Source organism: Coturnix japonica, chromosome 32 (assembly GCF_054131305.1).
Source record: "Coturnix japonica strain WE chromosome 32, WE-NBRP24, whole genome shotgun sequence".
Taxonomy (NCBI): Eukaryota; Metazoa; Chordata; class Aves; order Galliformes; family Phasianidae; genus Coturnix; species Coturnix japonica.
This window is the reverse complement of record NC_140694.1, coordinates 2889000-2915951: the sequence shown is the minus strand read 5'-3', so window position 1 is coordinate 2915951 and position 26952 is coordinate 2889000. Positions and strand designations below refer to the sequence as shown.

Sequence of the window (26952 nt, the reverse complement as noted above, 5' to 3'; positions counted from 1 at the left end):
GAAAACACCAGTGTGATTTTTCAGTAATTAGAGATCAGCATAAGAAAAGGATAAGTGCTACTGAAGTACATCTTTTCTTCATGCCACAGGGAGTGAAATTACTGCTTAAAGAACAAAACCTGGGAATTGGGAGCACTAACAAAAAAAGACTTGGATGTTAGCCATGATTTTAGCCTTAAAGTTTAGATTAATTACAATAGTTGTCAAGTCAATTAACCAAAAATGAAATTGTGTATTTTAAAGCTGTGTTTTGCATTTTCTTTAATGTTTTTCACAGACCAGCAAAGAAGACAAATTATCTAGTCGCATTCAGAGCATGCTTGGTAATTATGATGAAATGGATGATCTTATAGGAGATAGATCGCTACCAAAGCTTGTTGGAATTCCCAAACCTACCGTACCATCAACAGCAGATGAAAAATCAAACCAAAGTTTCTTTGGTGATCAGAGACATAATACTAGTTCACATCAGAGTAGCAAATGGACTCCTGTAGGACCAGCACCTAGCACTTCCTCGCAATCTCAGAAACGGTCCTCGGGTTTACAGAGCGGCCACAGCAGTCAGCGTGGCAGTGGCAATAACAGTAGCAGCAGTGGCCAGAGGCATGACTGTGACTCGTACAGTAGCAGCAGCAGTCGCAAAAAAAGCCAGCATGGATCGGAACACTCCAAATCCCGTTCTTCCAGCCCTGGGAAACCTCCTGCTGTTTCTTCATTAAGCTCCAGTCATTCGAGATCTCATGGAAGCGATCATCACAGCAAAGAACATCAACGCTCAAAATCTCCCCGGGATCCGGATGCCAACTGGGACTCCCCTTCACGTGTACCCTCATTTTCAAGTGGACAGCACTCTAACCAGTCTTTTCCACCTTCGCTCATGTCCAAGTCCAGTTCAATGTTACAGAAACCCACTGCTTATGTAAGGCCAATGGATGGACAGGAATCCATGGAACCAAAGTTATCCTCCAAACACTACAGTAGTCAGACTCACAGCAGTGGTGTGAATGAGCTGAAGCCTAGCAGCAAGGCACATCTAACCAAGCTGAAAATACCTTCTCAACCACTCGATGTAAGTTGTTATCTATTTACTGGATTCTTGAATGTCAGTCCCTTTGGGCTGGGATTTTCCAGCTTCTTTAAAATCCCAATAAACTTAGTTTATTGTAAATTTTATATTTTGTTAAGTAAAGCATCTTAAATTTCCACAGTGAAGGCCTGTATTTTCACTGGGAAATGCACAAATGCTTCTTCCATGTGGAGATTGTGGCTTTTGTTAAGCAAAGACGATGAGATGTAGTGAGAAAGGCTAACCTAACCCAGACTAACAAGTTTTCCTAGAGTATTTTAAATTATAGTCAGAAGTTGGTAAAATAGTAGGATACTCACAACTATTTTGACAACCTGTATGCGTGTATTGTCTTCTCTGGGAGCCATGTTGTCCTAGACAAGAGATCCTCTGCCTAACTCAGAATTTCATTTGAAGAATGTAATAATTTATAGATAGCCTCGCCTAAGCAAACTAAGGTAACCCCAAAGCACACCAAACTGAAAAAGGTTCAGACTTCTCATAAGGTGTGCTGAATACAGAATACTGTTGGGCACAGAAATTGACTGTAGCTCACATACAAGGAGAGTGCCTTAGTAATAAAATGTCATTGCATCTTGTACTGTTTGACAACCATTTGTTTCTGGAATTTCAATAAAGAGCAAAATAAGATCCAGGAAACAGATAAGGAGAGCTGAAAAATAAATTATTTCCATATTCTGGAAGACTTCACATGTTAACATTAGTGCAGTAAAATGTGCAGTAACTTTGCTTCCTTTCTGTTTGTAGTGTCAGGGATGCAAATGATTTATAGTTTCATAGTTATTGCTGTTTCTAGTTTCATGCTGTCATCTATGTTTTACTTGATAATGCATTTTGTCATTACTGCATATTCATGGTCATCCATTTGAGTTCAGATATTATCCAGTCGCGTCTTAACAGGAATGATTGAAAGCTATGATTTTTTTCCCCCTCTCACAGAAGTTTTTAGTGTCTCTGACTGCTTAAGATCACTTTAACTGTCAAATGAAAAGTAAGAGATTACTGTGGCAGTTTTATAGATCTGATGTATTTGCTTTTCATAACTGGATGTGACTCATCCTGTAAAAATCTGAATCTATCTGATATTAAAATTAATGTTGCTGAAAAGAATTAGCAAGATCTGTTTGTATCTCTATAGAGTCTAGATGAATCATGATAAGGACTGAAGTTTATTTTTAACTGCTTCATACCCCTGGGATCTTTTAAAGAAGGTCTGTTATAGGAGACATTAATCTTGAGTTTTGATTTCTAGGCATCAGCATCTGGTGATGTGAGCTGCGTGGATGAAATTCTAAAAGTAAGTTCTCTGGGCTTTGTTCATAACTTACTTGTTGAATACACAAACGTTACTAAGGAGGTGGAAAGTGCTCTACAGTGGATTAGTACCTTTCAAATTGGTTTGACTGCAATTCATTACAGGAGGACTCCTCAATCAATCCTCTAAAGTAGGTAGACTGGGGAACACTGGAAGCAGAGCTGTGTGTGCTGGGCATAATCATCTCCTGGGTTTCCATGTTGAATTGCATTTCTTCTATCCCAGCCCTCTGCTATTATACCCAGAGTTAACCATTTCTTCCACCAAAGTAGAGTGTTTACATTCCAGTATCAGTTTAGATTATAATATTTTTTTTCTATCCAGCAGCACATCCTTCTTCTTCTACCTGTGTTATTTTCTCAAATCTTTTTATCCCTTGTGTGACCCTTGTTCATGTCTGCTGTCACAAAGGTGTCACTGGATGCCCTGTGAGCATTTGCATCACTGACTTGCTCTGATCTTCATTACTCCACGGTTATTGCAGATGCTCTGAGTGAACACAACACACTTTCTTTCTGGCTTCAAGCTTTTGATTTATCACTTTTCTCTTCAAACTTTCTGTGCTTCCCTTTTCCAGGTTTCTTCTTTTTACCCTTAGTCTCACATATGTTCTTCACAGCCTGAAGTAATCAGACTTTAGTTTCTGTTCGGGCAAATCAATTCCATTGATTTGTGCCTTTCTTGTTTGGTTGCTATGTCTTAACTATCTGTTCTCATGGGTAGAAATTCTTTTTATGCAAAATCTTCATTATACATTTGGGAAATGAAGATTTGAATATAAAGCTTAGTGAAGTATGAACAGTGAACTGCGAATTGAGAGGTGGTTGCTGTTCAAACCAGGATTGTAACTTGGAATCTTTGTGCTTTTGCTTTGCTAATAGCTGTTCTTTTTTGTTCTGGTTACAGGAGATGACCCATTCTTGGCCTCCTCCGCTGACTGCTATTCATACACCATGCAAAACTGAACCATCAAAATTTCCTTTTCCAACGAAGGTCAGTGTTGTGGTCAAGTACTGAATGCTGTTAAAAGAATAGATCCTGTTAGAGGTCAGGATTTTGGTACTCTTTTATATTGAGTTCTGTGTAGTTCTGTGTTTGTTTCCATACCTGGAATCTTTTTATCTTCACAACATTGTCGCATCTTCACAACAATGTTCTTACAAAGAATGTTGTTTTGCTTCCTCTGGTTTACACACACAGAGTGATTTGCAAAGACACATGTGGGGCAGCTTTCCTTTTTGTATTAAATTCTGTTTCATAAATTCAAGCCTTTTAAAGGTAACTGTGAAATTTTAAAATGCCATGGAGCCTTTTTCTTTGTAGGGGGAATACTTTGTACCATTGTGTACAGAAGCAAGTATTGCTTACCTCTATCTGGCAGGCAGTGGTAAATACTAAGAAATCTAAATGTACTTTTCTGCTTAAACTGAACTTTCCTCATAGTTTCGAAGTCCTCCCAGGGCTGGGTCTTGCACCCTCAGCAGCAGTGCTTTCAGTCACACTGGCACTGGTGATTGTTTGCCTTGAAAAGCTGCTCTGTAATCTGAAGTATTTTGTTGGCTGATGAGTGTGCAGGGGAGATAGTTGTGGGTTGCAACTTTAGCAAGTACAGTTTGGTTTGAGGCAGCTGACTAATATATGAAATCATGTTTTACTTCCTGTATCTACTGATTATCAGCAGTTGATTTAAGTTGAGAATAGAATTCTTCTCAAGACTCAACATATCTCTGAAATGGGTTGCTGATGTGGCCTAACGCTGTATTGCAGAAGTTATGGATGCCTTTTAAAACTTGCCTTCCTAATCATGAAGACTCCACTGTTCCTGGTTTTGAAGCACCATTTCACTGCTCTCTGTTTCCTGTTTGATCCAAGTTATTCCCCAAACCATTCAGTGAAATACTTTAAGATTTTCTCCCTGAGATCTCTAATTAAATGTTGTAACAGTTTTTGCTGTTACGTAAATGCTCTGTCGTCAACTTTCTAGTCCTCTTAACATGGGGATGTTTTTGAAATTACTTTCCCATTTGAAAATCAGCTTTAAACCCCCAAATAAACAAGTTGGATTACTCTTTAATAACAATCCAGTTTAAAAAGAAAGTTGTTCTGTAATTTAGATTGTTTGGCCACAAGTAAATGTTCTCATGAGTGCCTCATAGCAGTTATCTCAGGGTGGGAGAGATGTTGGAGCTGGTGATGTACCAGGAGAGCAGTGTGTGAATGGAGCTTTCCAAAAGGCTCCGACCTGGAAAGCAACTCATGGTTGCTTTTTGGCCAAATGTTCCAGGCTGTGTGTTGTAAGTGCACATCCACCAAAGTGCCACAGGCTGACAGAAGGTTGGATGGTCCTGGTACTGTCACTGCCTGGGTAGCCCAGAGCTATGGGCAGCTTTGGTGTCAGCAGCCTGTGTTGCCTATGTTCTTCTCTCAGTGGCTGTTTGATTCAGGGGGGGAAAGAAAGTGTGCAGAAATACAAAGGCCTTTGTGCTGCAGATAGGAACTGCATAATACTGCACAGCCTTGTTGACGTCTGAACACAAAAGGGAGGCTGTGTTTTTCTTTCTGAATCTGTCAACCTTGGATTCTGTTTCTTCACAAAGTTTGCGAAAAAATTCCATGTATGGCTGCCCTGAGCCTTTCAACTTTCTGCCAGCCTATTTATTTTGTGTGCATACATCTTAGCCATGGAACTTTGTCAAATTCTCTGTTTCCAAAGTCTGTAATTTCCTCTGCCTTCTCCCCTCTGTCATTCTTGGCAGTGGGATTTCTCCAAATTCCAGCAAGTTAGTGAGCCGTAGGCTTGTACAGCCTAGACCCGGAACAGAATTCAGAAGGCTGAACACAGCGCTGGTTTACTTGAATCAAGCCACACTGTTCTAGAAAATCTTATTCTCCTTAACTTTCTATTTATTTACAAGTTATATGCTGCAGCATCTCACAGCATTTCTCTTGTGTGCAGAAGTCTGGTACACTTTGCCTACATGTAGAAAATGAGGCTCGTTTTGGTGGATGGGTGGATTTTATGTCTAAGATTGCTGGCATAAGATCATTTTCCCTGTGTGCAGCAAGTGTTTGCAGGGACCCAAAATCCTGAGTGGGGCCTGTCTGCATTACTATAAATATATCTTATAATTATCAGGAAGTCTTTGAATCAGAAGATAAAACTTCATGAAAATAGGTCATAAAAAGTTTTATGGGTGCTGTGAAAAACAGATTCCTGACTCTTGATAAAAATGTTATCCCATCACCTAACGCTCTGTAATTTCATCCTGTGTAAGTCTTTAAAGCCAGAGGTTCACAGTCAAAAACTGCAGAGCAGGAGGACTGGTGTGTTTGTAAAATATATTCAGAAATGCAGCTGTTTCTTATTGGATGGAATCTTTCCATCATAGAACAGGGAGTGTGATGTCACTGACAGCTGTTATGTCTGTGTACCTGAGCGGTGACCTGCAGACGTCTCTGAAGAGGTGCACTTGTCTCTGGGTTTGCTCAGTGTCCCGTGCTGTAGTAGTTGTGAAGTCAGCAGTCAGTTGCGTCGATCCCTTGTGATCCTTGTGATCCAGAAACTTTATTCTGAGAATTAAAAGTGAGGTCTGACCTGGGTTGTCAGATATTAAATGGAAATGGATCCTATTCACCACAGCCAAACCAAAAATGGACAGGTAAGAATTATGTACCTGACTACCATTCTAATCACCATTTTGTGTCAGAGTCCAAGCAATGGTTTCTTACCTGTTGAAGTGTCTTCCACTTAACTTCAGCAATCTGCTGTGCTTTTGTGAAAAGCATTTCCATCCTTCCAAATGTTCTTAATTTCTTCTTTCTCAAGAAATTGGACTTGAAAAAATATATATTTCTGTTTATTTCTTTATTAATCTTTGAGTTTCTGAGAGACGTGTATTCAGAGGCAAAATAGATGGTGAGTTATTTGGAAGAAGTTGCACATTTAAGCATAACACCTCGTTAAAGTGCCCTTAACTGGAATACTGCCTTAGAAATAGGAAGCTGTCTGAGGTAAGCACTGAGGCAGACACTTTCTGTAGAATTTATGGTATGTACATTGATGAGAACAGTCCCAGTTACTCATCTTGTGCTCAGCACAGCGCAGTCGTTCTGCATATGTGGTATTTTGATTACTGTAGGGTCTTTTTTTTGGTTTTACCTACATTTTATCAGGTACTTTTATCAAGTATTTACCTACTTGTCTTAGTTGACAGGAAAAAGGAAACTGAGGAATCATGCTTGTACTCATTGAACCTGTGTGAAAGATAAGAATCAGTTTGTATTCTGAAGAGAGTACGGCTTTTGCTCTCTGTTGAAGTAAGAAGACTTCTGCAATTTGATCTTGACTTTGCAGTTTAACCATAGGTTGATTTTAATGTCTCTTCTTTCAGTCAGTAAAGATGAAGGGCATTGGGAACATCTTAAAGTTCCCTAATAGGTTTTGTTTTTGAGAAAATTGCACTCTTTCTCCATTCCACTGACAATACTCATTCAAGTCATGATTTCAACTGCTGCCACTTTTGAAATAAAAATGTTAAAGGAAGTCAGATATATGTAAGTATGCCTTGCCATGTAGAGCTTTTGTGTGTTTATGAAGTTACAATTGGAAACTGCATTTATAAATTGCATCACGTCACTGAGCTGGCTGTTTGTGAAGACTGCTGCACAGCTGTGCCCCAAACCCCTGCAATTCACTGTCACAGAGTACATCTATCAGCTTGGTGAATTGACTCAAACATTCTCTGTTTTTATGCGTAAGGTCAGCAGTTGTCCTCATTTTAAAAGGAGGTCAGGAAGGTCCTATTTTAAAATGGCACACTAGCTTAGAAGTAGGTTTTCAGTAACACAATACTCTCTGATTATTTGTTTATTTATTTATTTTTTAACATTTCAAGTGTTTGATAACGTACCGTGTTTCAGGAGGCAGAATTGGGTTTTCGGGAACAGGAATACAGAGATCTTGCCAGCGCTAGAATTGGCGAGGCTCTGTCTTTCAAGGCTAGTTTCATAGACAGCAAATCCACTGTGTATCGAGGCAGGTATTTATCACTGTCTGTTGGCTTTTATACAGCCAGGTTGCTCAGTTACATGAGGATTTGGATGAAGGTGAGAAAGGGAAGATAGGGTTTGCAGAAGTTGCACAGTTTCTGGAGATTCAGGTACTGTGTATGACCACTGCACGTGGCCCATCTTCCAAGCAAGCAAGCAGGGACAGATGGGTCAGTGGGACAGATGAGCTAAAGATTCTCTTCCCATGTACTCGCTGCTCTGTCACTGCTGGGGAAGGCAGCTTGGGCCCAGGAAAGGGCTCCCTGTTTCTGTTTGGTTGTTACCACTGGGTTTTGTTTTTAGCATGTTGGTTTTCTTTGGGAGTAGGTGTTGGTTTTGTTTTGTTGTTGTTTTTTAAAGGATATGTGCCATCCTTTAAAGTCAGAACAATAGCTTGATTATGGCATGATTTTTGAGATGTTAAAATTCCCTTTGAAAAAACTCCTGTGATCTTTTGTTCCCTTAGGAGTCTCAACAGTCCAGTTTTGGCACTGGAGAACAGAGTAAGTACATTAAACTTCCTTTCCTATGTGCAGTGTTTTTGTTACAACTGAGTATTCTTAGTACCCCTTAAGAAGTCAGGCCACTAGATCATGAGACCTCTCCAGGCTGGTAATGGAATGGGTTGCACGTAAAAATTGTCCGTATTTTCTCAAGACTTATGAAATAAACACTTGATTTTATTTGTGGCTTCTTGCTGAGAACTGGAAAGTTAATAACTGTTGTGTAACTCACTCATAACTTCTAGAAAAGGGGAAAAAAATAAAATTGTTTCTTTAAATTGTTGTTATTTTTTTAATTCTCGAAAAATAGGCTTCCTTGGTTGATATGATTGAAAATAGCTGAGTGTGAAAACACCCACAGAGAAAACCCCTGGGTATGCTGGAAAGCAACGAAGTTCATATTTTAATAGAAAAAGCACAATGCATTTTCTTCCTTTTTCTTGTCCACTTTCGCATTATGGATATGAAAATTGAAGAGAACTGCTCAAGAATTGTTAATATTCTTGAGTGTATTATCCCAGAATGTATTTCCAAAGTCTAGACAAATGCACCTTTGATTCCTATTTGACTGTGTCTTCATTTTGAATATTACTGAAATGAAGCATTTAACCAGGTAACATATCTGGCAAAAATGAATTAGATTTGTGCTGTTGCCTTCCAACAGTCTTACCAGTCCCTGTCAAAGTGATTAATCAGATTAAATAGTAAAAGCGGAATGGTTTATTCTTAGGTATTCACAAGCAGCTTAATCTAAACTCCTAATACAGTGGGGAATTAAGGAAACAAATTAAAACTTAATTCCATAAGGCTAGCCAATAGGTTACATTCTGGAAACAGCTGATCTTTAGGTATGTCATCAGAGAGGCCAAATAGATAAAAACACAGAACCATTTCTCAGCTCCATTTTCAGTTTTCTGTGACACTTCCAACAACCTCAGATATTGTTTCTGTTGTGCTATGTTTAGTAATTTACTAGAACTAAAGAACAGGGAAGGAAAAAGAAGACAAACCAAAAAGCAGATTATATCACAGTGTTCTAACTGTAGGGTTTGGTTTATGAGTTTGCTTTTTGTATTTAAAGACTTTTCATTCACTAAAAAGCTGCGTAGGAATGCTGAAACAGATTAAAAACTTGATTTAATTGATCTCCTCAGCATGTAGAGGGTAATAGAATAATTTTCATGGGAGGGTTTGGGCTCTAAGGTCCCTTAGATGCCATCCAGTTCCAAGCTTCCCCCCAGACCAAGCTGCCCAGGTCCCACCCAGCCTGGCTTCAGGGATGGAGCACCCACAGCTCTCTGGCAGCAGTGCCAGGGCTTCCCCACACTCTGACTAAAGAATTTCTTCCTAATATCTAAGCTAGACCTATCCTCTTTTACTTCAGGATTGTCACTTGTATCCTACCTTGATAGAAGCAGAAGTTTTTCACACCTTCAGAAACATATTAAGTGTGTGTTGGTTTAGACAGCAACGATTTAAAAAAGCCTTCTAGATTTTCTTGATTAAGGTCATTGCTTCTCTTGGCAGTCTGTCTCTGCTCCTCTCTCACTTGGTCAATGTGTGAGAGGCTGCACCTGACGTCAGCTGGTCCCTCTTTCTCCTGTTCACTCCGCCATTCTTGAGTTTGTTTGGCTAAGCCTGTTTAGTTCTGTCCACTTTGCAGTGACTGTTTTGCTGTCTGTGTTCAAAAGAGTACAGCGTTATTTCTTTTTCCTTCTAGAACGATATAATCCTTCATCAAAAACATCCAATGGCCATCAATCCAAATCGTAAGTAGCAGCTGAGAAAACATTTCTCACGTAACAGTCAACTTTTAAAAGATTCTGGAAGTAGCTGTTTCTTTACCAGAATGTGTCAGGTCTTGCACACTCTTTGCCATGCTTTACACTTAACTGACAGGAGAGGGAAAAAAAAGTTGATTTCAACCTATTTTCAGGAACAGTAGGGCAAATAATGGCACACCGGTGTAACAGGTGCGCTGTGCCTTCCTTCCATCCCCCTGCTTTCTTCTCAGCTGTAGGATACTGAGCAGGAGTTTGGCCCTAGGAATTGGCTGGTGAGCTGGAAGTGTATCAGTGTGTGAGAATGGGCAGGATGGGACAGGATTTACTAAACGTGCATTGCTAAGCTGTCAGCTGGAAGCAGCTTGTTGCAGTTGCACAAATAGGATGAGGAACTGTTCTGTTATTAGAGGAGACAGTAAATTAAGTTTGAGATCTAGTTAAGTTTGTACGAGTAGTTACTCATTCTCTTAAGTGACTGACAGGCATTTTTATTAGTTGCGTACACAGACCTAACATTATGCTTCATTAATCAGACATCAGAAAGAAAAAATAAAAAAGCAGCAGGAAGAATCTAACTGTCTTCTGCCCTATTCATACCTGAAAATTGATTACATTCTGTTTAAATACAATTTCCAAACAAAAAATGCCCATTCCACCTGATGGAATGTTTACTGAAAGCAACTGCAGATTCTGAAGGTATTCTAAGTTAGTATTTGCTGTGATGCAGTTACGAAATGAAGTTTAGTTTTTCTGTTTACATTTTTAGTATTAATAAGATTAAAAAACAAATCATCTGTGAGAAAGAAATGGGAAATAATTGAAGAGTGGCTTGTTCATTTATTTATTTATTATAGACTATGTCAGTTCCTTAAAACATGAGGTTTCAGATGTTTATACACAGCCACTTCAATAAGTGGTAGCAGTAGGAGTTCATCATTTGGCTTTTCTTTTTTTATAGCAGTGTAGTCCTCTATGAAAGGGCTGTGCTGGTTCCAGAATGGGAGGGTGTAGGAAGGTGCAAGAACTGGAGTTAGCACTTCACATTAGTTAAAGTGAGGTGCATGGGAAGAGGGGTGAGGAGATGTTTGCTGTGTCAATAGAATTTCCGATAAAGCGATTGTGCTCTGTTAAGAAAGCGTTAAAAAGTGAGATAAATGCATCTTTTGATAAGGGTAGCAGCTGAAAATAGATGTCTAAGTAGATTCTCGAGGTTGCTGTTTCTTTTCAGATTATAAGTAGAGCAGCTGTACTGTGAAATTGGGAAGTATTCTAATCCTTTCTTATCTTCTTTCTCCAGATGTGAATCGAACCAGACAGAGTAAGACGTTTTATTTTTGTAACGAAGGTGTTTTTAAATAAGCACAAATACCCCACTATGTTTTCTTTGTGTTCCTGTACTTTCAGTGTCATGAAATAGTATGTGTATGTATGACTACCCTAAATAGGAGCAATTATACCTTTGAAGAATAGTAGAAAATTTATGATGTCGAACAGTTGGGATTTTGCCACTAGACATGAAGCAATCACATTTCTTAATTCAATGGGAAACAGTATTCTTGTCCGTGGTGTGTAAGAGGTTGAACGCAGATGTTTTAGCTCCACCTGCATTAGTAAAACGTGTCAGAATTCCTTTCTAAACTTTAAAGAACGAACAAAGGAATCAAAGCACTACAGCCCGTAGTTTTCTTTAAAGAATGACTTAACTTGCCATTCTTAGACATTAAATGTTTTAAATGGTAACTTGTGGATTTCACCCACACACCCAGCTCTGTAGCATAAACAGTAACTTGTTGGAATATAGAAGAGTGCTTTGAATATAATTAAATTACATGGAAAAACTTGTCTCACTTTCTCCCTTTTACTTACTTAGTATGTTGAAAGATGACTTAAAACTTAGCAGTAGCGAAGACAGCGATGGAGAGCAGGTATGTTCACAAGATACCAAAGATTCAGTAGAATAAACCAAGTGTATTGATGGTTTGTTACATCAGCAATGTTCAGTAGTCCAATAGCAAACTGAACAGCTGAAGGAGAATTTGCAATTGAGGTACAAAAAACAATTAGCAAGTTTTCAAACAAACTTCAGGTACTCTAAAATGCAAATGTGAGGAAAATGATCTGGTTTTGTGAGAACAGTACTTTTTTTTTTTACCTAGGGACTCATGCTTTGATGATTTCAAATGGGCTTTCTCTAAATGTGGAATGGAAACAGAGTCAGTTTCCTAACACACACAATGGGCTGCCACCTAAGGGAGAGCCCCTCATGTTCTGTGCTGGCTAAAGAGTGCATGGCACACAGATGTCCATGCAGTAACTGTTCGGGATAAGAGCTGCTGTGTGTGTCTTTTACTCCCAGGTTGTTTCTGTAACTATAAGTCTAGCAGCTCCTTTATTTTTATCGTATCTTTTGCTCCTTGGCAATATTAACTCTGTGCATCTCCAGCCAGAGATGGTGTTCAGCCTGCTGAATTAAACATACCTCTTGAGTCTGTGCTACCCAGCAGAAGTCCATGCTGCTTTTTTTGCTGTTCTCAGTTCCGCTGTTTGTTATTTTTTCACATGGAAAACTTGAAGATGGTGCATTTAGTTGTTTAATTACTGGGACATGGAACATTTCTGGAATAGCACAGTAAAAATTTGTATCATCTGGTTCTAAAACATGGCATGGGGGAGTGGAGAAAATAGGAAATCTCAGAACTACTGTCAGAATATGGAGGGTTCTGAGATGACACGTTTGTGGTAAAAGCTTGGAAAGAAGAACTGTGATTTATTTTTCCTTTTGTACAAGCCAAAGGCAGGCAAATTTAAACCTCTGTATTTCTGAATTAGAGCACTCTTCAGGCTAAGTATTTAGAATCTTTAAGACTTGATATCAATACTTTGCAGTGTAATTGCATATGCTTCTAGAAGCCTCATGCTCTTCTTCTTAATTGCAGGACTGTGATAAAACAGTTCCAAGGAGCACACCTGGAAGGTAGGCATTCCTTTACTTTCTATGCTGCAATCCAATGGTAGTGATGTTTGGTCCAGTCAGCGCTTCTGGCTTGATCTCGTTTCTAAAATCAGTGTTAGTTGTTTGTCTTTGATTAGACCAGAAGGTGATTAGAGTTTAATCAGTGGCCAACACATATTCTGCAAATATTATACTGACAACATTGTGAAGGAGGGAGGGGAACAAGGTGAATTGTGCTCAGTTGAACTCTTTAGCAAATGTTAGTTAAAATATTACATTTTATTCTTCCTAATGGAAGAACTTCCAGGATGCCTTTGCACTGAGTAATGTTTGTTTATTTTTCTTCCTTTTTGTTTTCAGTAGTTCTGAACCTTCACAACATAACAGTGAAGGAGCAGATAATTCAAGGGATGACTCAAGCAGCCACAGTGGGTCTGAAAGCAGTTCAGGATCTGACTCTGAAAGTGAAAGCAGTTCCAGTGATAGTGAAGCTAATGAACCATCACAGAGTGCATCCCCTGAGGTAGGATTTGTCACGCATTTGGGCTGTCATCAGGCATTAATCCTGAGTTTTAAAAGCAGAAAAAAATGAACATGTTCTCGGTCTCTTTGTTTTTTTTTAACAAAAACTTGTCAAGTGTAGAATTATTTCCACATATTTCCACATATTCTTTTGCTAAAGTACCTGTAATTTGACATGATAACTGTATTTTCTATAAGCACACATTTGTTATTTGAGGTGATTTTTACCATAGTTATCTGTTGGAGTGCAGAAGACATGGGAACAGTAGCTTAAAAACCAGTAGCTTTTAGTCTGGAATGCCATGGCAGCAAGTGCTTCCTGTGGACTGCAGTTCTTCTGATTGAAGGAAAAAGCAGACCTGCTATCTGTAGTTATATGCATTTTTCATTAGTTACTGACCTCAGATGCTCGAGTGCACCGCTTGCTTTGGCTTGCAGCACAGTAGGGCTGCAGAAAAGATGGAAGCCACGTGAAACACTGTATCTAACAGTGCTTTATTGAAATTTGTTTTTAGCCGGAGCCACCGCCAACAAACAAGTGGCAACTGGATAACTGGTTGAACAAAGTTAATTCACATAAAGTGTCACCAGCTTCTTCTGTGGACAGCAACATCCCATCCTCACAAGGCTACAAAAAAGAGGGACGGGATCAGGAAACAGGAAGTGGGTACGCTGATCAAAGCGGATCCAAGGACTCAATTTCTTCAACACCAGGGCGAGATTCCAAACCCACCCAAAAGGGCTCAGAGAGCAGTCGTGGCACGCAGAAATCACCTGCCCAGAGTGACAGCTCAACACAGAGGAGGACCGTGGGTAAAAAGCAGCCCAAGAAAGCAGAAAAGACATCTGTTGAAGAGCCTAGAGGAGGTCTTAAAATAGAAAGTGAAACCCCAGTAGACATGGCAACAAACATACCTTCAAACAGGCATAAGGCAGCCACTAAAGGTTCCAGAAAACCTAATATAAAGAAAGAGCCCAAATCTTCCCCTCGGCCTACAACAGAGAAAAAGAAATACAAGGCTTCAAGCAAATCTGCCCAGAAATCCAGGGAATTCATAGAAACAGATACCTCATCCTCTGATTCAGATGAAAATGAAAGCCTGCCTCCTTCATCACAAACACCCAAATACTCCGAGAGCAATAGGACTCCTGTTAAATCTTCCATGGAGGAGGATGACAGCTTTTTTCGGCAAAGAATGTTCTCTCCTATGGAAGAGAAAGAGCTTCTTTCACCACTCAGCGATCCTGATGAAAGGTACCCACTTATTGTGAAGTGGGTACCTTCACAAAATGGATACCTGAGCCTCTTATCAAGAATACCAGGGAAGCCTTACAAGGATGCTGATGTGCCCAAAGTGGAAAAGAAAAATGTGCCAGAGAAGCATGCAAGAGAATCTCAGAAGCAGCCTTCTGATAAGAGTTCCACAAAAGGCAAAAGGAAACATAAACAGGTAACAGTATCGTAAATAAAATCTTGCCTGTTATCTTAGCCTTTTAGTATCTTGCTAAAGGGGTTAAGCATATGGCCCAGTAACCAATGTCATACCTCACTGCAGTGGCTCAGTAATTTAGGAGATTACTTTGCCTACCTATTCTATGTAGAATAAATTGATCCTTCCTGTGCCGTTGTAATAGGGAATATTGGAGTTTTCATTCATGAAAGGCAGAGGGTTGTACCTTTAGATGTGTTAGCACTGTAGCTTGCATTCCTGGAGGTAGCACAGATTGTGTATCCTCTTAAACTCTTCAACTTTAGGATTAGGTTTATATAAAAATCTGGTCTTCGACATCTCTTACAGACTCCATGGGTTTTACAGTTCCTGGCATTCATAAGACACCTGTGTTTGACTCCCCAGCATAAAATCTGATTTCATACCAAAGCCTTTGGCAGATTTTTGTTATTTCATAGTGATATGCGTGTTATAAAATGAACAACTTGAGACTGCCACTTTTCAAATATATGATACAAGGTAGTTGCTTCAGGGGATGTTTCTGTAGCCTGTACAGGTATTATTCTGTACGCTGCAAGACACCCACTGAATTAAATCCGTTAAATGTGAAAAATTACTGTCTTTGTGAAGCTGTAAATGTAGACATTTATCTGGATGTGTTTCTTGTTTGCTGTATTCAGAATGAGGATGAAAACAGAGCCAGTGAAAGCAAGAAAACAAAACTGGAAGAAAAAGCTCCATCAGGACACAAGACTTCTAGCAGTAGGGAGTGAGTATCTTGCCTGTCTTTTCAGCACTGAAGGCTCAGAGTGATCAAGGAGAAGACTCATGCCTGTATCCATCTCTCCCTTACCTTCTTCTCCTTCCTCCACAACAAAATGTCTCCTTACTAATCAGTGGGTAATATTTCATGGTTTCTGATTCTTCAGTTTGAAGTTTCCATTAGTTGTTGGTGGAAATTCATATCCATAACTGAAAATATTGACTAGGTAAACCCTACTATGAAGGGTTCACCTTTTTCAGATCAAACAACAGACAGCTGGTATAATTATATCATGGAAAAAAAATTCTCTACAGCGAATATTTGTTGAATTACAGATGTGTGAGAAGCTGCAGCTTCTGGCTACAGATGCTAGAAGTCTTTCTGAGTTAAATGCCTTCTTTGTTTCTGTTAAGAAATGTAGAAAAAAATGGATGCTCGTCTGTCATGTTTTTTTTCCTTTAGTCCTGATATTTTGTTTTGTTGCTGGTGTGATTTTCTGAAGGGCACTTGGTTAAATGCAACAAGATGGTTTTTCAAAAACTTCATGTAAATAGTTATTTTGTGTACTGTTCTCTGTGAAAAGGGATGCCAGAATTAGCAACTGGAATCCTCAGCAGCCAAGGTAAGACTGTACCAAAAGGCCAATGGCTTCTAGAGAACAGTTATCTGGGCCATCTTTTTTCTGAGCTGTTAGGCTGACTTGTCTGCAATAGACAGACTGGCGCTAACGCTGGCATTCATTTCTAACATTACAAGTGTTTAGGGTGTTTTTAAGAACTGTTGAGGGATGTGGTTTTATGGTTAGAACTTGCCTTCTGCGTTTTCAGGTCAGAACAGATAAAGTGGTGAAAACTAGTTTAATCAGGCTTCGTAACGTTTAGTTACTGTGGTGATAATTTGCTTCCTCTGAATCTGTCTTGCTATGTTTAACATTAAAAATCTTGTTTTATTATTTTTTTTTGGGGGGGGGGAAGGGAGAGGGAAAAGGCTTAAATGGGGGAAGGGTGTGGAGAGAAAAAAAGAAGTGATGCTGGATTTTTGTTTTATTTCTATTTTGAAAAGTAAAAAACAAAACTGAATGTATTCATTTTGTCCAGGTCTTTAAAACCAAGTGCTGTTAAAGAGAAGGATTTACTGCCATCTCCTGCTGCCCCAGTCCTTCAGAAGGATTCCAAACAAGAGCACGGGTCCCGGAAGAGGACAGCCAGTCAGTCATCATCCTTGAAGTCAAGCAGCAATGTTAGTAAGGACAGCAGCAGTGGCAGTAAAAGCTGCTCATCTTCTAAACAGAGGAAGATAGAGGGAAAAGGTTCTGGCAGTGCTAAAGAAACAAAGGTAAAGGGCTTGTTCTGTGAATGCCTTGAACTTATTTCTTGGCTTTGCATTTTGACGTGCAGTGTCATCTAAATAATTTGCAGTTGTTGAAATGTAATTAGTTTCAGATTTGCCTTGTTTCGTACCATGGTGCTTAGACTCTAAATTGGAAAATAACTTAGGAGAGATTGTCGAATGCTAATGTTTATTCCTACCAAATATTTATGTTAATTACTAAAGTGCATTTAGTCATCTTTTGATGACAGATGCTGCGTATTTGCTGTTTAATTTGTTAATGAGAAATATCACTACAAATCTGCTCACACTGAATGACTAATGAGGTTACTCTTATGTCGCTGGAGCAAGTACAGATCTTGTCCTCGTTTTAAGGAGAACAGGAGCTGGGTCCGTGCACAGTGCTGAGATACAAAGCTGTGGCTCTCATTTTTCACCCTAGGATTCTAGAAAGGTTCATCTGATTCCAGATCAGGATGGTACAGAGCTCTCTGTGGTTAGAGTAGAGAAAACACTGTGGAAAAGGTGATGCAGAAAGTGTTTTTTAAGCAACTTAGATTAAGAACATATGTAGTTGAAGGGTTTCAAAAACATTATAAGATGATGATAGTGTAAGGTCATGATATGTAATGTGCTTTTTCATTAGTATATAAATGTGTATTACTGGACAGGAGTAAACTTGTGAGCACATCTGGGTATCTTCATAGAGTAATTTCTGTTGTATAACCAGATTTGAGTGTAATATGTTCAAGTTGGAGGGATTTCACCTTTATCTTTGGGATTCCAAATGTACCATTTCTCCTTGATTGCTCTGAAGTGTTCAGGAAGGGTAATTGATTTGGGGAGGAGTGAAGCAGCAAATTGCCATCGGCAGTGGCAGAAAGTAGCTTAGTCATTAGGGTGGAGTCCATGCAATATTTAAACTGGGAGACCTGCTGGATTAATTTACATGCCATTACTGTGAAATTTTAGAAACCTGGGAAGGTTGTGTGCATCGGTGTCTGCACTTACAGGAAGCCTGTAGATAGCAGATTTGCATCATAGACTGCTGCTCTGGCCTTTCCTTATTCATCAGCATAGAACTGTCCCTAAACCAGATGTTAACTTGTTTGATGTTTTTCTTTTCATTCTTTGGAAATGCTGCATTTCCCTGCATGTTTTGGTGGTGTTTTATGTTACACTGGTAGTTAGGGCATTGCTGTGCAAGTGCAGTGCCTCGCAACTTTGAGATCCTTCTAATTAGCAAGGATCTGATAAAGGCAGGTTATTAAATACTCTGTGTAATTGGCCTTTGGTCACGATGACTCCAAAGAACTAAAAGCACACTGAAGCTGGGAAATTGCCTTATGCTGTTGATCTAGTGAGAAGAGATTCACTTAGAATTCACAAGATGTTTTGATGTCCCTTCTTTAGCCTGAAGTGTCACATTGAGCCATGTAAAATTAAGGGGAGCAAGGGCAGCATGTTGTGAAGACAGCTGTTATTTCTCCTTGAAGTTGGTGTTTCTGAAATACTAATCTTTTCTACCCAGAGACATTCAGTAGTTTATTGTTGAAAGACATGAGAAGTCATAGAAGTATATATAGCCTCTTTGTTCAGAGTGGAAAATCATGATTTAGCAATAAGGGAGATCTCCTAGTGTAGTAGGGCTCAGCTTAATTATAGCCTCTGTGTCATCCCCTGTGCCAGCATGAGATGAAAGCCTCAGGGAAACAGTGTTATTGTATGGTGAATGGCAGCTAAAGCAGCTACTAAACTGAACTTACTGCTTACAGAGTGTGAAATCATGGGGAAAATGTGTACAGTAAATTCCTCTTTGTCTTTGAGAATATAAAAATAAAAAAAAGTCTTGACATGATTCGGTGACCATTTTCCTTTCAGGAGAAGATTCTGAACAATTCATCGAACTGCCCTCCTGTTTCTGCTCCATCTACAGAGAGCTCAAAGTCCAGAAGAGCAAAACTTGTTTTTGATGACAGGTAAGAAAAGCAGAGGGTGCCTTTCCCTTTTTGGGGGTGCTAATCTTGCAGCACAGTGAGCTCTTCTGTGGAGAAGGGTTGTCCTGTTTGCTTCACAAAAGATGCTGAATACTAGTTCATGCTCTGGAGATCTGCATGCTGTTCTGCAGCAACGTGCTTCTCTGCCTGCTTTGTGCACCAAATATTTGGCAGATGGTGCACTCCTTGAGGAGAAACTCTAGTCTGCCCTGTGTGTTCCTGCAGAGCGTGGATGGACCAAACAGTAGATCTAAACAGTCCAGGGTTGTCCTGTTTTTAAGTGTTGATGTATCCATCACACACTTTCAGGATATCACTGCTGCCTGTTCTCTTTTAACAGAGTCTGCTTTGCCCATGGTGAGCAGTTGTTGTCTTTGGTAGCAAAGAGGAGTCTTCATTTTTTGAACCCAAATGGGATTGTGATGCAGTACCTCCTGTTATTGTAACTTGAGTTAGAGGGGGATGAAGTGAAAGCTGTAACATTAACAAACTTTTGTCATAAAAGGAAGTACAGAGTAGGTGGTCTGACTCCTTAAATGTGTCTTCTATTGTAGGACTTACTCAGCTGATCATTATTTACAGGAAGCAAAGAAGTTAAAACATAATGCAGATGCATTGGTAAGCAAATCTACAATGTTTATCCAGTATTTGCACATTATGCTGGGGTTTGTTTACTGCTTGTGCTGTGTTGCTGCCTGTCTGTACTAGAACTTTCTGGTATTTCCTCTCAATATTTTCCTTATTTTTTTTTATCCAATCTTCTCAGTCTGACAGGTTTGAGAAGGCTGTGTACTACCTAGATGCAGTGGTGTCATTCATTGAGTGTGGGAATGCATTGGAGAAAAATGCTCAGGAATCCAAGTCCCCGTTCCCTATGTATTCAGAAACTGTGGAATTAATCAAGTAAGCGCTGTAAAGCACACACAGAACTCAGATGGTTGGGGAAGAGGGCTGGAAATCAAAGCTTCTGCATTTTACTCATGTTCTGCCACTAACTTTTGGAGTCCCTTGCTCTGCACTAAGAACGGATCACTAGCCACTTTGTTCCAGTTACTGAAGCTTCAAGTGTGTTCTTGAGGGCTGAGATCCTTTATTCCAAAGTTTGTGATGTCTTAACAATTTGTGACATGTGCAGAGCAGAACTATTCCAATTATTGCCTAGCCACGTTCTGTTTAGGGTCTGAGGGAAAGACCTGAAACAGTGAAGGAGTTGAAAGTTGAATTTCATAAGAACTTGGTGGCTGATAAATGATTGTATAATGTTTCATTTATTTGATAGTTTTCTTGTTGGTGATTTGTTTATAGGTACACTATGAAACTGAAGAATTACTTGGCACCAGATGCTACGGCTGCAGACAAAAGGCTAGCAGTGCTTTGGTACGTGTATCCTGAACTTTATATTACACACTGATTAATTACACACACAGATTTCAGTCTGTGAAATGCTGTCTTACACTGAGTTTTCAGGTGTTTTGAACCAAATAGGAGTTTTCTGTTTGACTGTTCAGTACCATTGATGCTATAGATCGATTACTGTAAGGGCTTGTTAACAACAGCAAAGTCTTTCAGCTATTAAGAAAATGACTGACTGACTTCAACGTTGTTAATATGGCTAAAAATGATAGAGGTGCCTTTGTGAATTTCATTATCCTTAGTGTTTTGATAAAGTTACTGTTGATGAACTGAGCTCTTCATTTGCTCTCTTTGTAAATTATAGTGTTCCAAAATAACAGACTACTGTTGAGTTGGTTGCATGGTCAGCTGATGTTGGGCTGTGACCTAAATGCTTCGGGAAACTTTGAGATTACATTAACAAGCAAACTGTTGTCTGGTCTTGGCTTTAATTTTAGTAAAATAACATAATCAGAGCACCCTGCTTTACTCATTTGAATGAATTTCCAGTTCTGTTTTGAAACTTTCTTGGAAAGGAAATTATCTATTGGATTTGGGAGGAGTAGCAGAAGGAGGGTTTGGGGTCTTTGCTGTGTGTTCACACAGTGATATGGCAAAACTTGAAATGGCTGTTAAGAATTGTCATTTGCCTTCTGGACTAATTAAATGGCTGCAGCAAGCAGTTGAACAAAGCTGACTGTGTCAGGTGGAAAAGGGAGGGGGGAATATAGCAGCATGCACCAGATTCAGTGTGTCCTGACATGAGAAAAAAGTGAAGGCTGTATCAGTAAAGTCACTGCAACCTAGTTTCAGCTTAAGGCACAAAACTGTTCTTTACTTTCTTGAGAAGTAAAGGTGGTGTGGGACTTTGTCTAGTTACAGTTTGACAGTTGGCTGTTTAGTGTTGGGAGAGAAAAGCTTTTAAAAACATGGGTACTCCATTTTTGACTTTTGGTATGTTGTGATAAGCTTGACTTTAACTGGAAATGTTTTGTTGTTCTGTCTTTGGTTAGTCTTCGGTGCCAATCTCTACTATACCTAAGGCTTTTCAAACTGAAAAAGGAAAGTGCATTGAAATATTCTAAAACTCTGACTGAATATCTGAAGGTAATTGGATATATATTTTCTTCAAATATTAAAAAACTAATCAAATTGAAGCTCTACATTACTTAAAATTCCTCTGCCTGGTATTCAGATTGCTGCACGTGAACTTCCAGTATGCCCTAATTTAGGAATGGACCTTGAAAGTACATTCAAGCTGAGCAGTTTAAAGCTGGGAGGATACAGCATGACTATGATGTCATCAACCCATTGGTCCTAATGATAGCTTCCTATTAATATTTTGGTGCAGCTTTTAGTAAATTTAGTTGGCTTCAAAGAGAATTTTAATTTTGTTGTTGATATAACAAAGTTAAAACTTTGCTGATTTGTGTCTTAGTCATCAGTGAAATGGATGCTTTTCCCAATTTTGAAAGTACTTTGATATTATTTAGGATATTTTGATATTATTATATGCTTAAAAGAAAAGCCATGAGAACTCATGTTCAGAAATGAGCAATTAAACAACCAGATAAAATATAATTAGCTGAGGTATAAACATACGTTTACTTTTTCCCAACAGAATTCCTATAATAATTCTCAAGCACCGTCACCTGGTATGGGAAGGTAGGTAGTAAAAGTTTACCTGTATTTCTATGTTTATAGCTCATTCTCCACATAAACTGTGAGTTTGAGGTGCTCAAAGAGCAGCTTTTACTTTCTTGAGCTTCTGTTGTTTTTGTTCTAATTTCTAATTGTTCTAAGGTCTAGATTTTGATCCATTTGTTCACGTAAGTGTTCTGATAAGAGGTTGAGAAATGTGCTGTACAGAGATATTCTCAGGCAACTCCTTGTTGGGAGGAATGAACAAAACACTTCTCAGTGTGTCCTTAACACACAGGTCACTTGTCTCAGTGGTTTGTTGTTTTATGTAATGCTTTTGCTCTCAAAACAATAGCTTTATTAGTGCTGCAGTGATGCACTTGTAGCCCAGATGGCTACAAGTGCTTTCACAGTAAGCTCTTCCATGGTACAGCAGTTTACTTCTGTTCTTGAAACCTGACAACAGACTTTTTATAGATTACTCTATCAAAACAAAACAAAAACCAGAATTTTAGGAGGGCATTTCAGATATGCGTCATGTTATTTGAAAATACAACAGCAGTATAATTGCCTTGCTTTAATTTTTTCATTATTACTATGTGAGGTTCAATTTATTTAAACAACAGATTTGATTGAAAGATGCTGCATGTTGATTTGGCTGTGAGGCTAAAATACAGGAGCTGGAGGAACATGAGAGGTTTTCAAAAGCTCACTTGTTTTAGGGCCAGTCCTGAGTTCTCAGTGTGTGAAGTAGGAGTGCCTTAGCATCCCATGTTCTGAGCTGTAGGAAGACATTTGCATGACACACCTGACATATCTGTGTGCGTGTTTTACAATGTAATGTTTTCCTTTGGATAAGCAGCAAGCCTGTTGGTATGCCGTCTCCAGTCTCTCCAAAGCTGTCTCCAGGGAATTCAGGAAATTACTCCTCTGGGGCAGCCAACCCTTCAGGGAGTGGGTCTTCAGTGACGATCCCCCAGAGGATCCATCAGATGGCAGCCAGCTACGTCCAAGTTACATCCAACTTCCTCTATGCCACTGAAATTTGGGACCAAGCTGAACAGCTGTCTAAAGAACAGAAAGGTAAAGGTAGGCAAAGGCAAGTTGTAACCTAAGATGTATACATTGTGTTAAATTCTAACAGGTTTTCAATTTTGGAGTTAACAGTGCATAATGATAAATAATTGGGTCCTTTGTAAAAGAAAGATGGAAAGTAATTCCTTTGGTGACAGCGATGCTCTGGGCTGGCTGTCCTGGTTGTCAGGTGGTGTTGGAGATCTAACATTTCCTACCAGCTATGCTTAAAATAAATAAATAAGTCTTGCATTTCCTGCAAGTTTTTCTCTTTAGGAAGTAGAACTTGGTGCATTTCCTTTTCTGAAATCCTGGAGTGAATATACACATTCGAGGGAGAAGGCCAAGAATGCTTTGTAACAGTTAGGCCGCAGTGTAATTATGCTTACCTTCTGCAAAACAGTAAAGAAATGGGCTTAGAAAGGATCTCTTTCTCTTTCTTCTGCCATCTTCAGCCGTCTTTCATTTCTTTTGCCTTGATCTGCAATGTTTGTGCTGAGGTGGTGTTCTTTTAGGGAGAGCAATATTTCACTTACGGCAGCCAATGAGAACGACTGTGCCTAATTTGTGTTTCTGTTGTTTTAGAGTTCTTTGCCGAACTGGATAAAGCTATGGGCCCTCTGGTTTTTAACTCGAGCATCATGACAGACCTAGTGCGTTACACCCGTCAGGGACTACACTGGTTGCGCCTGGATGCCAAGTGATACTTCGAACTGAAGGAATGGAAAATTGAACACATTTTTCTTGCTGCCTCTGATTTATCTCCACAACACTGTGTCATGTCAATAAGGAAGACTGCCATAACACATTGCTTAGTTGACACTAAAAACAAAGAATGCTTTCACATGTCTCCCATCTTGATTTGTGTTTTGTGTTTTAACCCAAAACGATCTTGTTAATGAACTCCTTCAGTATTCCCTTTTTAAGTTATTTAAATATTTTTAAATTTGCGACATATAAAGGTGTAGCTTGGCTAATCTATCATGGATGGATCAGTCATTGGAATTCCCATCACAATACGTAAATAGTCGGTTTAAATCCTATTTATTTTAATTTTTTTAATTTTAATTTTAAAAAGCCCAGTTTTTTGGCAGTTTTTAGCTGTTTCTTCCCTAAATTTTACCCTTCCAAGTACTTAGGAAAAATTAAACATAGACACTTTATTTAAGTACTCCGTGAGCTTTGTTACTCTGTAATGTCTTGTGGTGGTAGAACCTGTAAAAGGAATTAGGATTGATAGGTTCTAACGTGTAGAAACACCATACTTTTCATGCCTAATGCCTATGATCAACTAATAAATGACAGCTAGAGTTTTATTATTGCAGAATTTGTACTAAATAGAAAAAATTCCAGATGTTCTTCTACGTATTAAAATACTTCATTTAAATGAATTTTAAAGAAATTTATATGGAAAAATATTTAGCTGGTTCTGACTTGGGTTGCTTTCAAGGCAGTTTCAAACCATTGGTTAACACTATAGCAAATCATGAAACAGTTTGCATTCAATGTAATATCAGAGTAATGGTGTAGGAATGAACTTCGGTCTGATAGGAAAGGCATATAGGAAAGGTTTCTGAAATGGACAATCTTGTGCTTTTTTTTTAATCTCTCTTCATTTAAAACGCATTTTGTTTGTCATTTTTTGACACTTGCAAAATCAGCAGTTTTGTGGTGAAAAAAGCCAACAGTAGTTAAATTCCTACCAGAACTGCCATTTGCAACTTTCTCATTGACTGGAAAATCAGGAATCTTAAGTAGAAACGGAGGTCCATTTTTTTTTCTGCCTGAAAAAATGTCTGGTGGTTAATGGACACTACAGCATGACAGTGCAACAGCCATTGTGGGGTGGGGGAGCACACCTGCTATTACGGGGAAGTTGTCTAATCGTTTTGATGCAGAATGGATTTAAAACTTGTATTTACCCCATGTTAATGAAGGTCCCATTCGTGTTTGATGCATTTGATGGAGCAGAATATTCATTTGAGAGGGAAGCGAGTTGGTGTAACAGAAACAGTTTGTGGAGTTGCAGTCAACTGCTCTCAAAACCAAAGTACCTTTCCACATGAGGTGCTTGTCTGAGTCAAAGGTTTAAAATGCTACTGCTTTCAGTATTGCTTAGTGCCCCTAACATGTCTGGTGTGCCTTATGCCTTACTTTTAGATGAAGATTTTATGAACTGTTTACAAGATGTTTTACAGCAGGACCAGGTGTACTGTATGCAGTGGTCTTCTGCAGTACTTGGGTAAAATTCCATTTCTTTTTCAAAAGTACCAGTGTCTGTCATGCAAACTGACTTCTCATTGCAGTGGTCTTCTAAAGAGTCAAGCTCTGAATACTTTAGAGTGCGATTGTGGAATGCTGCTTTGTTTTATCTCCCATTTAACCCTTAATTCTGTACCAGAGATGAACGTGCACGTTCAGGAAAAAATATTGCACTAAAGTTTTGTGTCGTCGTGGTTAAGTGCCAAAATCATGGCAACCTCGAAAGAAGGAATAGAATTCTACGCTACTTAGTACTGCAGTATGTCCTATGGGCTTTAAGAGTTTAGAAGTTTTGAAATGAGTAACCTACTAAAAGGTAGCTGCATATTCGTAGAGCTTCCTTTGTGTTCCAGCGTGTTTTGTACTTCCAGAAGAGCTTTGCTACATACGAACCAACATGTGTTTGGTTAGCGGACCTGTGACTTTTCCCGTTAGAGCTGAATCACTGATCAGGTCTGTTGGTTGGAGCATCCTTTTTATTAAATCACTGTGCAAGATCGCATTCTTTTCGTGTTTGCTGTTAGAGACAAAACTCTGTACCCTCAGACTCTGCATCCTGGTTAATAGGACACTGTCAACTAATTTTTCCTTTAATACTCTAAAGTGCCTAGCACTCTTTTGACGCTATATAAAAAATACCTTTGTAGGAGTTGCATTCATAGTTGTTTTTTTTTGTGTAGTGCTGCACCGGCCGGTGCGGCTGCTTCCAGCTTGCTCCTTTGTGCACCGTGCCCATGACTGTAAGCAGGAATGGTCTCATCTCTGGGAATTTATTTTCTCTTTTTATTTCCTTAGAGTCCCACAAATACCTTTTGGTGTTACACGCAGTTGTCTCTTACAAAAATGTTTTGCTTGTCCCCAGGTCAATGGATCTTTGGGTAACTGAAAGACTTCTTACATTGTGTTAAAATGTGGACCTGAAATGGCTGACAGAATCCGTCACAGGGAAACATTCCCTGGAGTGCTGCCCAGGTTTTCTGTCTGTATGGGAGATACACAGTGGTCTTGTTATTTGAAAAATGCCTTACTCATCTGTGGCTATTTCAGTCAGAGACACTTAAATTTCACGCTTCCAAAAGCATATCTGATTTGGGCTTTACCATTGTTTCTAAGACAGAAGTTGTGTACTTTGTCAGATTTCATAGCAATTAAAAAAATGCAAATACTGAATATGCTTCCATCCCGGTGCCACGATGCAGACTAACAGTCCAACTCTGTCCTTTTGTTAACCTCTACACAACAGCAGTGGAAATGCAGACAGCGTCAGCACTAAGGCAGGCTGCACTAGTGGCTGAGGAGGGGATCCCTCACTCCCAGGTTCCTCAACGATTCCCTAGACGATTGGATCTTAAGCACATATCAACACTGAGATCTTAATTCCCTCACCGAACGTGGTCCCAGTTGGTGAATCTTAAAAATGGCTTAATCAGACTAGGCTTGCTCAGATATCACTATTATTTGGATTTGCTGTGAAACTTGCAGGTTCCTAGATGGTAAGGTGCAACCATTTATACTTATAAACAAATCTTCAGGACACCAGAGTAAAACAGCCCAATACTTTTATTTTGATTTGAAACTATTAGCCATAAAGTAGAGCGTGTGAATGGCTCTTCTTGGCTTTTGATGGCAGTATGCAATTTGTATTGTATGTGTCTTTTAATATATATGTATATATATATGAAATCAGTCTGTCCAAAGTATATGTTATACTTGTTTTTACATTATGGTGCAACTGACTATATTGATATATTATTTATTGAGTGCTGAGTCACCATCTTACTGGTGATAAATCTTGCATATTATACAGGAGTGCAATGTATATTCCTTTAG

The 26952-nt window shown here is 39.1% G+C and overlaps 1 protein-coding gene across 1 annotated transcript; it reads left to right on the top strand.

Annotated features, from left to right (window-relative positions):
* Positions 1-271: 271 nt before the first annotated feature.
* LOC146755471 (AF4/FMR2 family member 4-like) lies at positions 272-23710 on the top strand (the record flags this gene model as incomplete). Its single annotated transcript, XM_085525600.1, has 20 exons — positions 272-1069; positions 2340-2384; positions 3309-3395; positions 7918-7954; positions 9675-9723; positions 11036-11056; positions 11609-11663; positions 12675-12712; positions 13052-13214; positions 13729-14664; positions 15345-15433; positions 16525-16762; positions 18638-18735; positions 19308-19371; positions 19520-19656; positions 20059-20130; positions 21159-21252; positions 21767-21810; positions 22649-22869; positions 23446-23710. Coding segments are annotated over 20 exons (3405 nt in total), but the record flags the coding sequence as incomplete, so codon positions are not given.
* Positions 23711-26952: the final 3242 nt, after the last annotated feature.